The sequence below is a fragment of the Pogona vitticeps genome, chromosome 6 (genome assembly GCF_051106095.1).
Source record: "Pogona vitticeps strain Pit_001003342236 chromosome 6, PviZW2.1, whole genome shotgun sequence".
In the NCBI taxonomy this organism is placed as follows: domain Eukaryota; kingdom Metazoa; phylum Chordata; class Lepidosauria; order Squamata; family Agamidae; genus Pogona; species Pogona vitticeps.
Window position 1 is genome coordinate 46,919,151 of NC_135788.1, and position 19,066 is coordinate 46,938,216.

General features: G+C 43.7%; 1 protein-coding gene across 3 annotated transcripts in view; it reads right to left on the reverse strand.

Moving 5' to 3' along the window:
• OSBPL10 (oxysterol binding protein like 10) overlaps positions 1-17,008 on the reverse strand; it is a 116,135-nt gene extending 99,127 nt beyond the window's left edge. For all 3 annotated transcript variants that reach the window (XR_013537269.1, XM_020799472.3, XM_020799471.3), the window contains exon 1: positions 16,468-17,008. Coding sequence is in view for 2 of the 3 variants with exons in the window: in XM_020799472.3 (XP_020655131.3) it covers positions 16,468-16,853 (386 nt within the window). In the remaining variant the exon portion in view is untranslated. The remainder of the gene's footprint in view (positions 1-16,467) is intronic.
• Between the last annotated feature and the right edge of the window lie 2,058 nt (positions 17,009-19,066).

Below are 19,066 nucleotides of genomic sequence, written 5' to 3' on the forward strand. Positions count from 1 at the left end.
AACTTAGATTTAAAGTTAATTCTTGATATAGAGGTTTAGCTTATCCAAAGTTGACACATTCAATAAAAGCAGATGGATGTTCTGTCTAGCTTTTAAAATTCCAACAGTGTGGCAAAAGGTTAATACTTCAGAACAACAGTCATTAATTTATATAGAGCAGCTGCTTAAAGGAATCCTCTTTCAAAACTAGCCAATAATTTATAAATCAGCTCTTGCAAGATGTTTTGAATATTAGCTCCTCATTAAGACAACAAAAAAACAAAACAAAACAAAGCATGTCCATATGCTTAAGTATTTCCCACTGAAATGAGTCGGACCCAAAAGGATTAACTACATTGTGCCTTAATGACTAATCTATAAAAGAGAATTCCAGGAGCAAGCTAGGACCTGCCCACAATGTGTAGCCAAAATGCAGTGGAGGTAAAACAGCACAGCAAGAAAATAAAAAATGACAAGCATTTTAAAAAATAGACCACCATGTCCCCTCTTCCCTACCTCAAGAAAGAGGAATTCTATAAAGTACCTATGAGATGTCTGTAAAACAACCAGGAAGCAATGTATTGTCCAAATATTATCTAGACATTGACCAGTACAATCCAGTCCCAATGTAATATAGCTATCGAGAGCAGTAGAATTTCAGCATTGTTTCCTAATACAACACACTGCTCATTAATGTCAATAAAATACTGGAGAAGCCTGTTTCTTTCTCTCACATCAACCTGTTTATCCTAGGACAGCAAAGTGGGTGACATAAAACTAATGTCAATAATTTGTTGTTGTTACATGACATTAAGTCAAAACTGACTGACAGTGGCCCTAAATAGGGCTTTCAAAGTGAGTGGGATATTTAAGGAGTGGTTTACCAGTTCTGTACCCCCAGTAAGTTTCCATGGCTGAGCAAGGATTTGAAGCCAGGCCTCCTGAGTCCCAGTCCATCACTCTACCCATTATACCACACGGTGTATTTCAAGTCAAGAAGTTACATATCAGTAAACCCTGCTCAGGAAAATGTTAAGAATTAAAACTGGCAGAAAGAGATCTGCAGGTGCTGTAACAGACAGCAAGGCCTGCAGAGAAGCACAGCATGGTTTTTACAACTTTCAGCCCAGGAGGAATGTTCAGATGAGGGATGTTGGAACAGTCTAGTTCACGCTTAAAAGGTTCTTATCTTTAGTGCATTCTATTTTATCTCTTCACTTGAGCAATCCTTCCTCTCACAGTAATCAATGTTTTTCCCCCATGAGAAAGGTCCAGACAGGGTCTTTGGATTGCTCCAATTTGTCTCTCCTTTTATTAATGACACTCCACTTAAATAAAGTGATATAGTGAAACAGCTGTCCATCTACCTAGCATGCTATACAAGAAACCACAAATGTACTTTGTTTATCCAGAATTAGGTAGGCATTCTTCAGTCTCAAGAGACTATGGTAACGTGCTCTATATTGGAGGACTTGAAGCAGCATCTAATGTATCTGAGAAGGCCAATTCGAGAGTGACAATCCCTTCCACACTGAAGACAAATACAATCTGTCCCCTGTCCAGCTCCCTGATTTTGCTGCTGTTGGGACTGCCTCTTCGCCTCGGCCTGCTGGAAAAGTGTCTCTTTCAGGCCTGCCTTCAGGCTGAAAGCTCAGATGTCAAGGTTTCCCATCTGTTGAGGTCCATTCCTAAGGCCTTCAGATCCCGCTTGCAGATATCCTTGTATCGCAGCTGTGGTCTCCCTCTGGGGCGATGTCCCTGCACTAATTCTCCATACAGGAGATCCTTTGGAATCTGACCATCAGCCATTCTCACAACATGCCCAAGCCAACGTAGACGTTGCTTTTTCAGTAATGTGTACATGCTAAAAATTCCAGCTCATTCTAGAACTACTCTATTTGGAACTTTGTGGTGATACCAAAAATGCATCAGAGACAACGCATATGGAATGTGTTCAGCTTCCTCTCCTGCCATGCACAAAGGGTCCAGGACTCACCGCAGTACAGAAGTGTGCTCTGGACACAGGCTCTATAGACCTGGATCTTGGTATATGCTGTCAACTTCTTATTAAGCCATATTCTCTTTATGAGTCTATTGAACATGGTAGCTGCTTTGCCAATGCGTTTATCCAGCTCGACATCTAGGCAGAGAGTGTCAGAGATCGTTGAGCCAAGGTACACAAAATCATGAACAACCTCCAATTCTTGCATGGAGATGGTAAGTGAGTCCACGCCCTGGATTCAGGGTAGAGTAGATGAAAATAGAGGAAACGGGGTTCTCCATCATCACTTTCAATGCCATAACCCACCAAATACATCACAGGGTTGTCAACTAGATAACACATCCCACAGCACTATTTCAGTGCAAAGGAACCATCCACAAGGGCTACAGAATGGATAATTACGAGTTCTCAGAATCATGCTAAAAAAAACCTACAGCCCTTAAAAGGGCGCTAAAAAGAAGCAGGATAGATCTAAGTTAAAACTAGAGATAGGGGTATTCGCATTTGAATATCCCCGCACAGGTGGTGATAATGAGGGTCCAGCCCCATGGGGCCTGACGGTCACTCACCGATCCACTGCCACCATGGATGCTGCGATGCTTCCAATGGCTCCGCAGATCGCAATCAGTTAGCCATTCCTAGCAGGAGGCGGGAGGTCAAGCCTTGCTGCAAGGTCAAAGAGTGGCTTGTAGGCGTCCACAGCAGCGGCAGATCGGTGAGTGCACCATCTGGCCCCATGGGGCTGGACCCTCATTATAGCCACCTGTACGGGGATATTCGTATTCGCATATGAATACCCCTGTGGCGATCCCCCTTTGTGCCCTTTATATCTTTGAGCTCCACAAAGGTAAATACGCCCTTTTCGCAGCCACCAGGTATCCTCTTAATACCAATACACTTCCCACACACAGGAGCTGCTCATATAACTTAGGAATCAGGGGATCGATCAAATATTCTTTTATTAATGAACAAAATCATAAGGAGAATCAAACATATAACTGTTTCAGGTGTGCATATTTTAGATCATGTATTCGATCACTGGTATTTCTCATATTATGCTTATGTGTTCATTCCTGCTTGTTCAATATATTTTACTCTTTTAATTTCCTTTCTTAACCCCTTCTTATCTATTCCTAATCCCTAGCTCTCTCCACATCTTCTTGTCCCTAATACTCTCTATTCCTATCTTATTCCAACTCTGTCTCTTCCAGCTCTCCAACTGTCATTCTGACTCCGCCCCTCCTGCTCTATCCTCTGATTGACATGCAGGAATGATGTCATCTTTTGGGTTCCGCTACATACCTCCACCCTTAGCAAGTTTGCTCCATGGAGTAAACCTATAGTGGTTTGCTCCATGAACAATGTAGAAGCAGTTTAATATTTCTACCATCTTATAATAACATTGCACATTTTAACTTCACATTAATACTTGCTCCACATCTTTAACTTCAACCAATTAACATTAGCAATCACCATTTTCAATTCCTTTGTTATTACATTTTTCCATTTCTTACCAATTTTTCATTTACAGTACTTTTATCAATTAACATTTTCAATCAATACTTTCAATTTCTTTGTTAATACACTTTTCCATTGCTTACCCTTCTTCATTTAAAAGTACAGTTACTTTTGCAGTTACTTACTTTTATTTACACATAACTGGGACAGCTTATTACCTTCTACATCACTTACCATTCTTTCAATTTTCAATGCAATTACATTTGTAGTTACTTATTTTTACTTATACATAACTGGAACAGTTTATTACATTCTACATTTCTTACCATTCTTTCCTTTTAAAGAACAATTACTTTTGCAATTACTTATTTTTATTTATACATAACTGGAAGCATATTACATTTTACACTTCCTTCCAGTAGTCCATTTATTCTTCCTTCGGTCTTCGTGCCCAAGCTTCGGCAGCTATCTTTTGAGTCTTTCTTTCTTTTCTTGCAGAATTTAAAGTCCAAACCTTGCAAGTTTCTCTTCCAGTTTGCAAGCTTGTTCTTGTAGGCTTTCCCACTTCGTAATTCAGTGAAAGGTTAAGAGTCTGTGCCTAGTCCAAATTGTCCTTTTCCTTTACATGGCTTAATCTCCTGTAACAACTACCCCCTTTTGTCCCACGTACGTTCCCTTGAAGCACAATGTCTTTTCCCCGGCTGCAGCTTTCCACTCAGGAATATAGCTGGCTGATGATCTTCCTTCGTCTGCTTGGCTCAGCACGGCTCTGGGTTCGAATCTGGATACCTCAGCACGGAACTCCTTCCGGGACTCTACGCCTCTCACAATCCGACTGGCCATCACCGCCTTCCCAATGACCTCCTCGCAGTTGCTTGCCCTCTGGATACTTTCAGCTTTCTTTTTGTATCTTAGGTTAGCTGTAGGGCTAGCTATTTCTCTAATCTCTGGTGAACACTTTGGAGTTGCACCTGTAGTATCAATTAGGTGTACTATTCCCTGTGCTACTCCTGGTTGGTTTGAGAAGACTTGCTTCTGTCTTATCAGCAAGGCTCTCACTTCTTTTTGTTTCTCTAGGGAAAGTAAGGGACTGATTTGGGCCTCTTCCTTCCTATCACCCAGGACCATTTCCCTTCTATAATCTGTTTCTATCATGTTTGTTTGAACCACTTTCTGCCCTGGTTCTCCCTTCTCTTGGATTATGTAGTTTCTTTGGTTCATTTTGGGGTTTATTTTGTGTGGATCTGCCTCATCTAATTGTAACTTGCTCTCTTTGGAGGTTTCTAGCTCCAGATCCTCATCTTCAGGGTTAAATGTTACCCCTTTTGCTTTTCTGTCAGCCTCTAGCTCTTGTTTCTATTGCTGGCCCTGCAAACTTTCTGCTGCACTTTATAGGGGTCTCTGCAAAGTGCTCCCTAGGTTATCTATACTTTGACTTGCTGTTGTAGGACCTTGCCTCTCCTCTATTTTTGAACTTAGTGTTTCTTGTCTTCCTTTTGATCTTGTATACACTAAATTAACCTGTTTCAACTCATCCTCACTTTTTCTAAGTACTGACACTTCTCTGTGTTCCTGTTTCTGTTGTTCAGTGTGTTCCTGTTTCAGTTGATTAAAAATATTATCAATGTCTTCCATATAATTATTATAATCTTCCCTACTCTTGTCCTCCCCATTGGCTTTATCTTCCCTATTTCTCTTCCTCTGACATATGTCACAACTCTGACAAAATTCTTTTATCTCCATTCCCATTTTTTGCCAATAGTACTTCTGAGATATTCTTTGCTTAGTCTCTGCAATACCTAAATGTCCAGATAAGGTGTCTGTTTGTCCTTTTTCAAGTATCTGCTTTCTGTATTTGGAAGGAACCACTAGTAGTTTATGAAGGCTCTCTTCTCCTGGGGTTTACTAAGATTTTCTATATAAAAGGCCTCTTTCCTCTAGGTACCTCTCAGGGTTCTCAGGTGATACTGTTTCTTTGCTAATTGTTTTAAAGCAATTTTCTAAAGTTGGATCTTCTTCTTGATACTTTTAAAAAGTACTTTCATTTGGATTTCTCATTGTCACCAAATCAGCTATTTTGTCACTCCTCCCTATTAACTCTCTAGGGTACTCAAATTTTTCCTCAGACATTTCTTTATTTTCTTTCTGGGAATGAGTATTCCCTAAAGCACTCTTGACATGTTCAGAGAGGTCTATACCTATCAGGCATGATGTTGGCAGTTCACTAGCAATTCCGATCCTCCACCAACCAGTCCACCCTTGATATTTTATTGGTATATTTGCCACTGGCAATGTAATTATCTCTGTCCCAATTCCTTTGACTCTTATGCTTTCTCCTTTCACTATAAACTCTGAAGGGATTATTTCTGGATAGCATAATGTCACTTGAGAGCTTGAGTCTTTTAGAGCTTGATATTTAGTCTCATTTATATTAATTGTATCCCCAGGATATTTCATAAGTTCCTGATTATCTCCAACCACGTAACAGTGGAGAATTTGAGCTATTGGGAGTTGTTCTTGTTGTTCTAATCTCTCTGCTCTGCCACTAACCACGGTTGCCATGGCACCTGCTTCAACTGCACCTGTAGGTGCCTCTTTCTGCTGTACGCAATATACCTTCTTTGGCACATTTACATTTCCTTTTTGTTGGTCAAAATCTCTATTTTTAACACATTGTGTTTTAAAGTGGCCTAGTTCTCCACAAGAAAACCATCTAACAGCTTTTTGTTCAAAACTAGGAGATTTCTCTCCTTTCCCCTCCCAGTTTTTAAATTTATGCTGGCCCTGCTCTGAGGGCTTACCCTGAAAATGGCTTCCAACTGTCGGTTGGTCTCTGAGGTACATTCCAGGTTCTCTCTTTCTGTCCTCCCAAACCTTTCCCCCAAATTTCACCTCAGAATACAGTACCTGGGATGTTTGATTTCTGTAATGTGGTCAGCAATTTCGCTTGCTTCCAAAATTATTTTTGGCTTTTTATCTGTTACTAAATATCTCAATTCCCCAGGTAACACTGAGAAGAATTGTTCAAGACTTAGGACATTTTTCAAATCCTCTAGGGTCTCAACCCCTGCTTGCTCAAGCCATTTTTCTAAATACCTCTGTATATTGGTCCCTAATTGAGAATAGGTTTCATCAGGCTTTTTGGTCAATGCCCTAAATTTCCGCCTCAAATGCTCTGCATTGATCCCAAACCTTGCAAAAACCAGCTTTTTAAAAGCTTTGTATTCTCTCACTTTTTCCTCAGGCATACGGGCATATATTTCGGTGAGTTCGCCACTAATTTGAGTCCTTAAAAGGATCATTTTATCAGCTCCTGGGATTTTATAGTCCCAGCAGGCTCTCTCAAATAGAATCAGAAATGCCTCTGGATTATCCCCCTTTCTGAATTGTGGGAATTTCTTGAGGTCTACTTTTAAAATCTCTTCACTGGCTGAAATGTTATTATTCTGATTTAGGGCGGTTATTTCTAGTTGTCTCATTCGCAATTCATGCTCCATTTCTCTTTTTTCTGGCTTCTGCCTCTGCCTGTCTGGCTTCAGCTCTTTCCTTTGCTTCTAACTCAGCCTGTCTTAGCTGAAATTCCCTTTCCCATTTCCATTTTAGAAACTCTTGGGAGGTTAAAGTAGTTTCTCCTCCCCTTGAGGCATCATCATCATCATCCTGAGTAGCATCCTCCTGCTCCACTACCTCAAGAGTACTTTCCTCTTCGTGAGGTAACCCTTGTCCTTCAGGTACTTCCATTGTTAACTTTTTCCCTCTCTTAGGACGCATGGCTTATCTGTGTTCTCAGTTTCCAAAACACAAGCCTTGTTTTAAAAGGGACCTTTTTTTTCTCTGTGCTAGGGAGAGATACTTAGTAGCTTAGACAGACCAGCCTAGGCTTGCTTTGCTACTTTGTTATTCCAGGCACCCTGCCTGAGCTCCTTGTGGGATACACTGTTTCTTTTTTTGCTTTCAGCCACACACTTATTACTGTTTATTTTTCAGTTTCCAAGCTTCTCTGCTTGTTCTTGTTCCCCTCAGACCTGTTTGACCCTGGCTTCCGATTCTTGTCCCCTCAGCCCCCTCTTCTCAGAGCCTAGGACCCTAAAGCTACCCCACTGGTCTTTCACAATCTTGAGGTAAACCTTAAACTGTTGAATTTTCCCTCAGAGCTTCCCCTTTTCTGTAGTCCTTCCCTGGTCTGCCTCAGGACTCCCTTTTCAAGTTTTTCACCGAGCTACTTTCAAGGGTCCCACTCCTGCCCTGACAGCACCAGACTACTAGGTTCTCTACGCTCAGGAAATTCAAGTTTTCTCTGGTTTACTGAAATCTTTTGGCTCACTGGATTATCTTTCGAATCCCACTTCCGCTGCCACCACTTGTGGCGATCCCCCTTTGTGCCCTTTATATCTTTGGGCTCCACAAAGGTAAATACGCCCTTTTCGCTGCCACCAGGTATCCTCTTAATACCAATACACTTCCCACACACAGGAGCTGCTCATATAACAGGAATCAGAGGATTGATCAAATATTCTTTTATTAATGAACAAAATCATAAGGAGAATCAAACATATACAGTGGGGTCTTGACTTGAGAACTTAATCCGTATTGGAAGGCGGTTCTCAAGTCAAAAAGTTCTCAGGTCAAATCTGCATTTCCCATAGGAATGCATTGAAAACCATTTGATCCGTATCTGCTGTTTTCCGTCCATAGAAACTAATGGGAAGCTGCTATTCCGCCTTCGACCACTAGAGGGGGGATATTTTGTTTCTTTTTTTCTTAGGTCAAGAAAGGTTCAGGGAAGGCAGGGAAAATACAGTCCAGGCAGTACAGTACCAGGCAGTCTGAAGACTGTCTCCCAATCCACTCTCTACACGCTGGGAGGAGTGAGGAAGCAGACAGGCACCCTTTTCACTGGCCAACAGTTAACTGAAAGTTCAAATTTTGCAATTTCCCTGCCTCCCCCGTGGGTATTTTTCAGTTCTTAATTCAAATCTAAGTATGTAAGTCAAGTCAGTATTTTCCTATGAGAGTGGTTCTTAAGTCAAAATGTTCTTAACTCAAGCCATTCTTAAGTCAAGACCCCACTGTAACTGTTTCAGGTATGCATATTTTAGATCATGTATTCGATCACTGGTATTTCTCATATTATGCTTATGTGTTCATTCCTGCTTGTTCAATATATTTTACTCTTTCAATTTCCTTTCTTAACCCCTTTTTATCTATTCCTAATCCTTAGCTCTCTCCACATCTTCTTGTCCCGAATACTCTCTATTCCTATCTTATTCCATCTCTCTCTAACTGTCTCTTCCAGCTCTCCAACTGTCATTCTGACTCCGCCCCTCCTGCTCTATCCTCTGATTGATATGCAGGAATGATGTCATCTTTTGGGTTCCGCTACAACCCCCATCTCTAATTAAAACACATTTGAACACTGTAATTTGATTCGAATCAAACACTATCAAGAGCAATCCAAATGGTGAGCTATACGCCCATCTGGGCATGCTCTCACTAAACGGTTCAACATTCATTAGTTGTATCTCTATACATGTAATAAGGAAGATCCAGTAAACACTGTACATTTCAATTTGCAAACCTGTCTTACACAGCCTAGCACAAAAAGAAAAAGCTCCATAGGAAGCTTTTTAACAAACATGCATTACATTTGTATAATGTATTATTACATTATACAATGGGCAAATATAAACAGGAAATAATTTTTAAAAGGATAGAAACAAAAACACCCATAATATTGTGGAAGCTCCCCAGGAACTTAATAGTCATAAGTATTAATAATACTCATAGCTTTTTCACTCCTTAAGATAATGCCTTGAATGTAGAAATCACCTTTGGAGTTTTCACTTTAAAGGTGGCATACAAAATATTTTAAAACAACAAAAAGGACTTTACAAAGAACAAGAAATTAGTGCTTCCCTACAATAATCTACAGTGATGGCAATCTAAATTGGTTGCAAGTGTGATTACTATATTGCCCACGCCTCTTACTTGCAACAGGTGTATCTAAATACAAATTAAAGGAGCATTGCATGCTTGAAAAGCAACTATTTCTTACAAATGAGACAGAGTGCCAATAATTTTGGCCAGTGTATTTTTGGGTTTCTGTGTGGGATTGTATCAGATTTGATTTTTCTTCTCTGTTTTTTTTTTTGTGTTGTTCCAACTTAAACCAAAGAAATGAATATGTGAGTACCAAAACATTTGCAACTGCGACAATTTTTTGAGAGAAGGGTTGCATTTTCTGACAGAATTGTAAGGGTGCCAATATTTTTGGCCATGACTGTATATTCAGAACAATACAGCTAAATTTACTTGGAATCAGGAATACATTTAAGCCTGTCATATTTGCAGATGAGAAGACACATTCACAGATGACAATACAGTAAAGTATTTAGGACAGTGAAAAGTCACACCTGAATAGCTCTAATTATCTCTTAAAACATGGTGAGTCAGCAATTAAATGTCAGGTCAGATGATGCAATGTTCGTGCAAAGCCATCATCTTCACATATATACATACCTATGATGCCTAAGAAAATTTAGGCTGTGCTGACCTTCCAAAGAGATCACAGAACCATAGCAGAAAGCAAACCAAGAGAACCAGCTACATATTATTTTTTAACCTAGTAGTGTAAGGATTTAAAATAGAACAACATGTATTATACAGTGCCATTGCATAGAGATACCACATGCTATGCTCTTGGAATACCAAGTTAAGAATAGCATGCACATTAATATCACTGTGTCCAAAACAATACTGCAAAGAGAAGAAACACAAACACATTTGCCTTGAATGTTATTAACTCCACCTAACTATTTTGGTAATTACTGTACATTTAAGATCAGAGCACAGGGTCTGTGGCATGCCTCTCTTTGACAAGCATTAGCAGCATTTAGAAAACAATTGCTAAAATACCGTATTTTTTGCACCATAAGACACACTTTTTCCCCCTCCAAAAGGGGGGTAGAAAGTCTGTGCGTCTTATGGTGCGAAGGTGGTGACTTCGCCCCCACTGGCCCCGTGGGGGGGAGCATCGCAAGGGTCTGAGGGAGCCTTCCAGGACCCTTGCGATGCTCCCCCACCCCCCACGGGGCCAGCGCAGGTGAAATCGCCAGCTTCCTGGTGGGGGGAACGTTGCAAGGGTCCTGGAAGCTCAATCAGACCCTTGCGACGCTCCTCCCACCGGCAAAATCGCCAGTTTCTGGGAGTGTTTTGAGGCTTCCCAAGCCTCGAAACACTCCGAGAAGCTGGCGATTTTACCCCCCCTGGCCCCATGGGGGGTGGGGGTAGCGTGGCAAAGGTCCAAGGGAGCCTCCCAGGACCCTTGCCAGGCTGCCCCCACCTCCCCACGGGGCCAGCCCTGGCGAAATCGCCAGGTTCTGAGAGTGTTTGGAGGCTTGGGGTGCCTCCAAACACTCCCAGAACCTGGCGATTTTACCCCCCCTGGCCCCATGGGGGGGTGGGGGTAGCGTCACAAGGGTCCAAGGGAGCCTCCCAGGACCCTTGCCAGGCTGCCCCCACCTCCCCACGGGGCCAGCCCTGGCGAAATCGCCAGGTTCTGGGAGTGTTTGGAGGCTTGGGGAGCCTCCAAACACTCCCAGAACCTGGTGATTTTAACCCCCCCCCGGCCCCGTGGGGGGGTGGGGGTAGCGTGGCAAGGGTCCAAGGGAGCCTCCCAGGACCCTTGCCAGGCTGCCCCCACCTCCCCACGGGGCCAGCCCTGGTGAAATCGCCAGGTTCTGGGAGTGTTTGGAGGCTTGGGGAGCCTCCAAACACTCCCAGAACCTGGAGATTTTACCCCCCCCCTGGCCCCGTGGGTGGTGGGGGTAGCGTGGCAAGGGTCCAAGGGAGCCTCCCAGGACCCTTGCCAGGCTTCCCCCCCCACGGGGCCAGCCCTGGCGAAATCGCCAGCTCCCAGGACCTTTTGAGAGGCTGGAAAGCTTCTCAAAAGGTCCTGGAAAGTCGCTATTTCGCCCATGCTGGCCCCGTGGGGGGGGTAGCATGGCAAGGGTCTGGAAGGCCCCCTCGGACCCTTGCCACGCTACCCCCACCCCCCCCCACGGGTCCAGGGGAGCAAAATCGCCACCTTCTGGGGCTCTTTTGAAGCTTCCCAAGCCTTAAAAGAGCCCAGAAGGTGGTGATTTTGCCCCCTCTGACCCTCGGGGGGGGGCAGGGTGAGTCTCTAAAGGGTCCTGGAACACACTCTAGGACCCTTTGGAGGCTCACCCTGCCCCCCCCACCAGGCTAGAGGGGGCGAAATTGCCACCTTCTGGGGCTCTTCTGAAGCTTTCCAAACCTCAAAAGAGCCCCAGAAGCTGGTGATTTTGCCCCCTCTGGCCTTCAGGGGGTCTGGGTGAGCCTCCAAAGGGTCCTACGTTGTGTTCCATAAGACAGACCTCTCCATAAGGCTCACCAATTTTTAGGAGAAGAAAACATTTTTTTTCCTGTTTTCTTCTCCTAAAAATTTGGTGCGTCTTATGGAGAGGTGCGTCTTATGGAGCGAAAAATACGGTAAATAAACAGACAGCACTAAATTCTAAACAACCCAAGAAAGTACAGAGCTAGAGAAGGAACAACTGGTATCTCTGGAGTGAAATTCAGTCCCTTCAGTATAGTTGCCTCCCTTCCTCTACATTGACACTCCAGGACTCTAAAGGAGATATGGTAGAAATGAGATCAACAGGACATTCTGGCTACCATGTTACACCTTGGGCCTGTTGACCTCCTCCTCCCTCTGCCTCAATTTCAAAAAAGCACACCTCCAGTAAAACTGGTTGCTGGCCAAGGGTATAACAGGATGTACTCAGTCAAGTAAATATTGCCATACATTTTGAGTCGTTATTCAAACTGATGTACAGTGGGGTCTCGACTTACGAACTTAATCCGTATTGGAAGGTGGTTCTTAGGTCGAAAGGTTTGTAGGTCGAATCTGCATTTCCCATAGGAATGCATTGAAAACCATTTAATCTGTATCTGCTCTTTTCCGTCCATAGAAACTAATGGGAAGCTACTATTCTGCCTTCTGTCACTAGAGGGGGATATTTTTTCTTTTTTTCCCTTAGGTTCAGGAAACGAGGAGGAAGGCAGGGAACAGTTCGCAAAGCACTTTAGAAATCTTTTTTTCAATGAAACCAATTTTAAATCATGTTATTTTAAATCAAGACATTCAGCACAAAGACACACAGGCAGGCTTTTTAGGTGCTGAGCAAGCCTCTGGAAGCCTCTTCAGAGCAGGCCGATCAGCTGATAGGCGGGGAGAGAAGGGTGCAGGAGGGGGGGAAGCCCAAAATGGCTGTCAGGCTCCCTTCTGGTGTGGGCTTTTAGCTGTTTCCTGCTCTTTTTCCTGATGTTTGGGGGCTACCAAGGCCTGGTAAGTGACTTTCTTTTATTTTTTTTTTAAGTTTCTGACCCTTTTCCCCCCTCCAGAAGCCTCTAAGGGGAGGGAGGGGCACTTTTTTTCCTGTTCGTAACTCGAGGGAAGTTCGTATGTCGAGTCCTTATTTCCCCTATAGGGGGAAGTTGAATTGTTCGCAAGTACGGTCGTTCGTAAGTCGAGACCCCACTGTATTTAAAAAGCACTTGTAAGGTGTTTTTTTAATCAGATTATCTTAGGAAAACAACTTTAGAAATAAAAAAATGTGTCAGCATTACATCTACCCACAGATCATGGTTGCTACATCCACTCTAGAACTATTATGAATTCGCAGAGAGCAGATTGCTCATGTATTGGATACTGTGCAAAGTAAAAAATTATATTGAAATAGTCTGTCCTATTTTAGGCACATGAAAATACAGGATTTTCTGGAAAAGGCAATATGCTGGGTGGAAGGAAAGAGGAAGACCAAATATGAGATGGACTTACTCCCTAAAAAAAGACCACAGGCTTGAGTCTGCAAGAACTGAGCAGGGAGACTAAGGACAGGACATTTTGGAGATCACTCATTCATAGGGTCGCCCTGAGTTGGAGGTGACCTGACAGCACATAATAACAACTGACCAATAGTAGGATTATGCTCTTGGTTACTTTAGTTGCACATTACTTCCGCATGTCATTATATTCATTCTTCTTAAAAGTAATATTCCAGTCTCTAAATCAACAATATATATTCAGAGGAAGGGAGTGTTGGAGAAAAAAAGTGTATAAGGCAGCAATTCTGTGTGTGCTGTGTGCTGGGAGTAAGTTCCAATGAATTCTGCAAAATTTATGTCTATGTAAAGATACCAAAAAAAGCAATAAGATATTCAAATGTTTCTTAAGTTTCTTCTACAAATTTAGTGTTTGCAGTAACAATTGAGCAAAACAGCTGCCACTTGTCTTACAACACAATCCCCTACATAGAATCTATTACTCAATAACATCTTCTGAAATGGCAACAATATCTCACAACATAGAAACCAACATTTGTGTCCAATAATAGTGCACATCAGCACTGCCATAATTGGGCTTTGCTTCCTCCCTCTGCTCCTCTGTCAGCATAGGAAGGAAATACGTTTTTAATTTCCCAATTTCCCAGTGTCCTTAAGTGGTTAAACTATCTGTTTAAGCCACTAATTATATTGGGGAAAAGAAACCAGCTGGTAAATTAAAAGCAGGAAGCTTTGCTTTGGTTCTTTCCTAGAAATCACATGTCTTGGAAATGAATCAAAATTGAATGATCCTACCTCGACAGGGACTCAGAAAGATGTGGGTAGGAACATTCTGGGAGCACGTGGGCTCACTCTAGCAATTACTTTGTCTGATCACCAGCAAATGGAGTGAACCAGCTCACCTCCATAGCAGGCAAAATGCCCAGGTAGCTACTCTCTCAAACTGATCACACAGAACACACTCTATATTTTTCTCCATACCTAATTCGTCTGTCATGAAAAGAGCAGCAAACTAATCTTATGCCTCCTTACCACAAGGGAAGGGGGGGGGATCACAACAGTTTGGGTTAACTCAGCTTTAAGTTTGACATTTCATCATCACTTCATCATACATTCCACCTGTAACTGGGGCCCACTTTTTTGTCCACCAAGTGTAATGAGCAAAAAAATGCTATTGTGAACCATAAGAAACAACTCCAAAATCCAAAGATAATCTTTTTATTAGGAGCAAGCAAAATGTTAAAACTAATGAGTCAGATGTTATGTTCTCCAACACTCTTCATCCTCTACCTCAACAATACCAAACACACCGCTTGATTAAGAGTTCTCAGCAACAGTGAAATCTGCTCAATATTTTCTGTCACTTTTCTTTGGTTCTAGTACAGTTTCTGCCTATGTGTGGAGTTTGCACTTCTACTCCAAACTTTAAAAACATCCCAAAATATGAACATGAGAAAGTGATCAAAATAAGCAATGGGGGAAAACAGACTACTTTTACAGTTTCAGCAGCATGCCTGAATCAACCGAAGTATTTCAGAGTATATGAAAAACTCACACTTTTTGACACAGGAGATGACAAAGAAAAACTCACACGTGGCAACCAACACAGCCTTTGTTGAAAAGCATTACTGCAACAATTAAGCCTTAGAAAGCAGAGTGCATGTATGCATACAGCTAAATGATCAAAAAAGAGTAATCTTACAAGCTCGGAAAATATGGCTACTGCTAGCCTATCAAGTGAACAAGTCCAGTAATGGGTTTCAGAGGTTCCCCACAAACTCACTAGATGACCTTACTAGGTAACTCTCTCTCCCTCTCTCAGGTTGACTTATTTCACATGGAGAGAAAAAGAATCTTGTGGTTGCATTAAGACCAAGACTAGTATCCTGTTCATTTGTTCCACTCATACAACAGTGCTTTGCAAAAGCAGTTCATAAGTTATGCAGCTTACATAAGGAGGGATATATGATATCTCTCCATATTCTTATGGAACTGAAAAGCCTATTTGATTAAATGGGCACCTTTCATATTCTCCACGGGTACTACAGAGATCACATGAGAGCTCCATGGGCAGAGCAAAATGAAAATTCTAAACCAACAAGTACCATCTGCATTAGGAGCACTAGAAATTGTGAGCTTGATTCTCCACTGTGCTTCCCAGAAGAAGAGCCAGCCTGCATAGTTTTGGCCAAGCTGCACTGTCCCAGGATGCCCCCAGAAGAAAGGACTGGTACGCCACCTCTGAGTATTCTATATCCAGAACACCCTGGAAAGGATCACCGTAAGTCAGGATTGACTTGACAGCATGTTATTATTAATTTACATAAGCTTTTTGGACCATAGTTCACATCTTTAAATCTATAAAATAAGTGGACTACAATCAACAAAAGCTTATGCGGAATAAGGCATGACTTGTTTTTCCTGCAATAGACAACTGACCGGCACGGTTCCCCTTCTGAAATACTTTCATAGAGTTCTTACAGGGATAAATATGAGGAGGAGAGAAAAGAAAACCATCCAAGCTATACTAAGTGTTCTGGAGGCAATTTGGGATTTACGCATTAATTAATAAATAAATACATAAATAGAATGCATGCTAAAAATAGTGGTTAAAAAGAAAAACTGCATGGGATAAAATGAGGGAGATTCCATTTCAATTAAATGGTAGGCATAACTCCAACAAGGAGTTTTGTGGCACCCTCAAGGTTAGTAATACATTTTACCATAGCACAGTGCATCCTTTGGGATGTTACCAAAGAAGCCACTCCGGTGAGATAGACCCTAATGTGAAGTGAAGAGGGGGGGGGGTCTTTGAGAGTCTCCCACTGGTCTGATCCCAAAAAGAAACTTCCACAGCTCGACTCTGTACCTAGAGGGCAGGGAAGGAAGAAGATGCTGGCCCGAGAGTCCCACGCCCTGTCCGAAAGAAGGGCGGGCGGGAAGAGAGTTGGGAGAGAGGAGAGGCGGAGCCAATGGGGCGGGAATGTGGGCGCGGTTGCAGAAGGGGGGGTCCCACAACCTTTGCGGGGGGGCACTACAGTACTCGCAAGTCCTAGCCGCCCTCCCCCGGCGCCTTGGTTAGCGGGAGGCGTCGTCCAAGTCCCTTGCTCCGATCCCACAGCGGCGCCAACATTGCAAAAGCGCCTTGTCCACGCCATTACCTGCTCTGCCAGCCTTGGAGAAGGTTGGTGTATTTGCTCAGGGTGCCCTCCAGCACCGGCTCCGTCCTTCTGTCGGCCAGCAGTCCTCCTGTGCCGCCGCTTCCTCCGGGACTGGGGGCCGCGGAACTGGGGCTGCTGCTCCCGCCACCTCCATCCGGCCTCCCCGCTGCAGCTGCAGCCGCCGCTGCTCCCGGCCCTCGACTGGCGGAGGAGCAAGGAGAGGAGCCCGCCGACGTGGGGCGGCTGCTGCTCCGGCTGCTGCTGTTGCTGCCCCCGCCGCTGCTGTTTCCCGACGCGGAGGACCCCACGGCGTCCCCGCTGCTGCTGCCGGTGGTGGTGGTGGTGGTGCCGCTGCCGCCTTGCGTCGCGGCCGCTGCCTTTTCCATGGAGCTCGGAGGGAGAACGTGAGGCAGCAGCTTCGGCCTCCGTCACCCAGCGTGGCCGCTGCCAGCAGGCTGGGAAATACCTGACTCATACGCGGGGAGGGAAGGGAAGGGAAGGGAAGGGCCGGGCGAGCCCCACGACCGCCTCCTCCTCCTCCTCCTCCTCCTCCTCAGGGGCCGCTACAGCCGACGCTTCGTGGCCGCCGCCAGCGGTGGTGGCGTTCGTTCCCTCAAGTTCGGCCTCGCAGTTCAGCCCCAGCCATGAAAATCGCTGCCTCGCTGCTCGCTTTCCTCAACCGTGAGAAGCGAACGAGCAAGAGAGAGCCAGAGCCGACGCAAGCAAGCGCAGGCGACTCCCCTCCCAGCTGTGCGGGCAGAAGGCAGGAGCAAACAAAACACAGGTCTGCCCCCCCCGGCGCGCGCCTTTAGCCACACGAGGGAGGGGCTTGGCCAGCACGTAGGTTGCCCGCCGCCCCCCCCCGCCCGCTCGCCCGCCCGCCGTGCAAATCGCAGCTTCGTTCAGAGCTAGTTGGTCCGGAGTTATTTAGGCGCAGCAAGCGTTCCGCGAGGTACGGCCGCAAGGCGCGTGAAGGGGCAACTTCGCTGAGGCTAAGCTGGAGTTTACCTTGGAGTGGGGCAAGAGATTCTTTCCTTCTCCGTCATTATGACAAGGAGCTTTCTTTCTTTCTTTCTTTCTTTCTTTCTTTCTTTCTTTCTTTCTTTCTTTCTTTCTTTCTTTCTTTTTTCCTTTCTTTCTTTCTTTCTTTCTTTCTTTCTTAAAAGGCTTATTGGGGACAGAGTCAGATTGAAACTAAAGGAATGCAGTGGTGTTCTAAATTTTATTAAGGCACCCCCACCAACTCTACTTTCCCCCTTTAAATTAGAGCCTGCAAGACTGCGTTGTCAAATGCTTAAGCTGGGACACCTCTCGCTCTTCGATTTTATGAAGACAAAGGGGGAGATGTGCAAGGTGGTAGGAAGAAGAAAACTCATTATGTATATATGCAGATATGTTTGTTTGCAACATTCTTATAAAATCACCCTGAAATTTTTCTTTATGTACAGTTCTGATTATCTATGAAGTGGAAGGGGACTCCAGGATCACTTACAAGGTAGAGATTTAGACCAGTTTAAAGGCAGATGATGCTAACAAAGCAGCAATTCAAAGCATGAGAGAGAGTAGCACAGAGCTTGGAAAAGTTACTTCTTTGGATTACAACTCCCTGAACTTTCCAGAGGCTGTGGCTTTGCTAGCTGTAGGATTCTTGGAGTTGTAGCCCAAGAAAGTAATTTTTTCAAAGTTTGGAATAATATAATAAATATAAATATAAAGTTACGGGAAATACATAAAAACCAGAAGTGCCCTGCCTAAAACTAACCAATCTTAACCTTCGGGAAAGAGCTCTGCAATCAAAATACTATCCCAGACCAGACCCTCTCCTATGATCTAGCTTTTGCAATATTTTTTTCTATTGATTTTTGTAATACTGTATATCTATTACAACCTCATAGTAATAGATTAGACTCAATACCTCCTATATAAACAGAATTTGACTGTGAGTGAAGGAGTAATTAAGTCAGGATGGACCATTTCTGGCCCTCCAGATGTTGTCAAATCATCTCTAGCCATGGTCACCAGCAGTGATCATCATCATCATAAACTGCAGCGCTGGAAAGGACTCTGTGGATCATTGAGTCCAGCTCCTGTCAAGGAGGTACAGTGTGGAGTTGAGTTCCCAACCTCTGGCTCCTCAGCTAGATGCCCAAACCACTGAGCTATCCAGCAGATGGTAGGAGTCACAGTCTAACAACATCTGGGGACCCATCAATTGCCAACTGCTCAATTACTCTAAGTTAAGGAATATTTTCAACTGATTGGTTCCAAATTGGGAAAGGAGTACAACAAGGCTGTATATTGTCTCCCTGCTTATTTAACTTATATGCAGAATACATCATGCGAAAGGCAGGACTGGTAGAATCTCAAGCCAGAATTAAGAATGCCGGAATAAATATAAACAACCTCAGATATGCAGATGATACCATTTGGATGGCAGAAAGAGAGGAGGAATTAAAGAACCTCTTAATGAGGGTGAAAGAGGAAAACGCAAAAAATGGTCTGAAGTTCAACATAAAAAAAAACTAAGATCATGGCCACTGGTCTCACCACCTCCTTGCAAATAGAAGGGGAAGATACGGAGGCAGTGACAGATTTTACT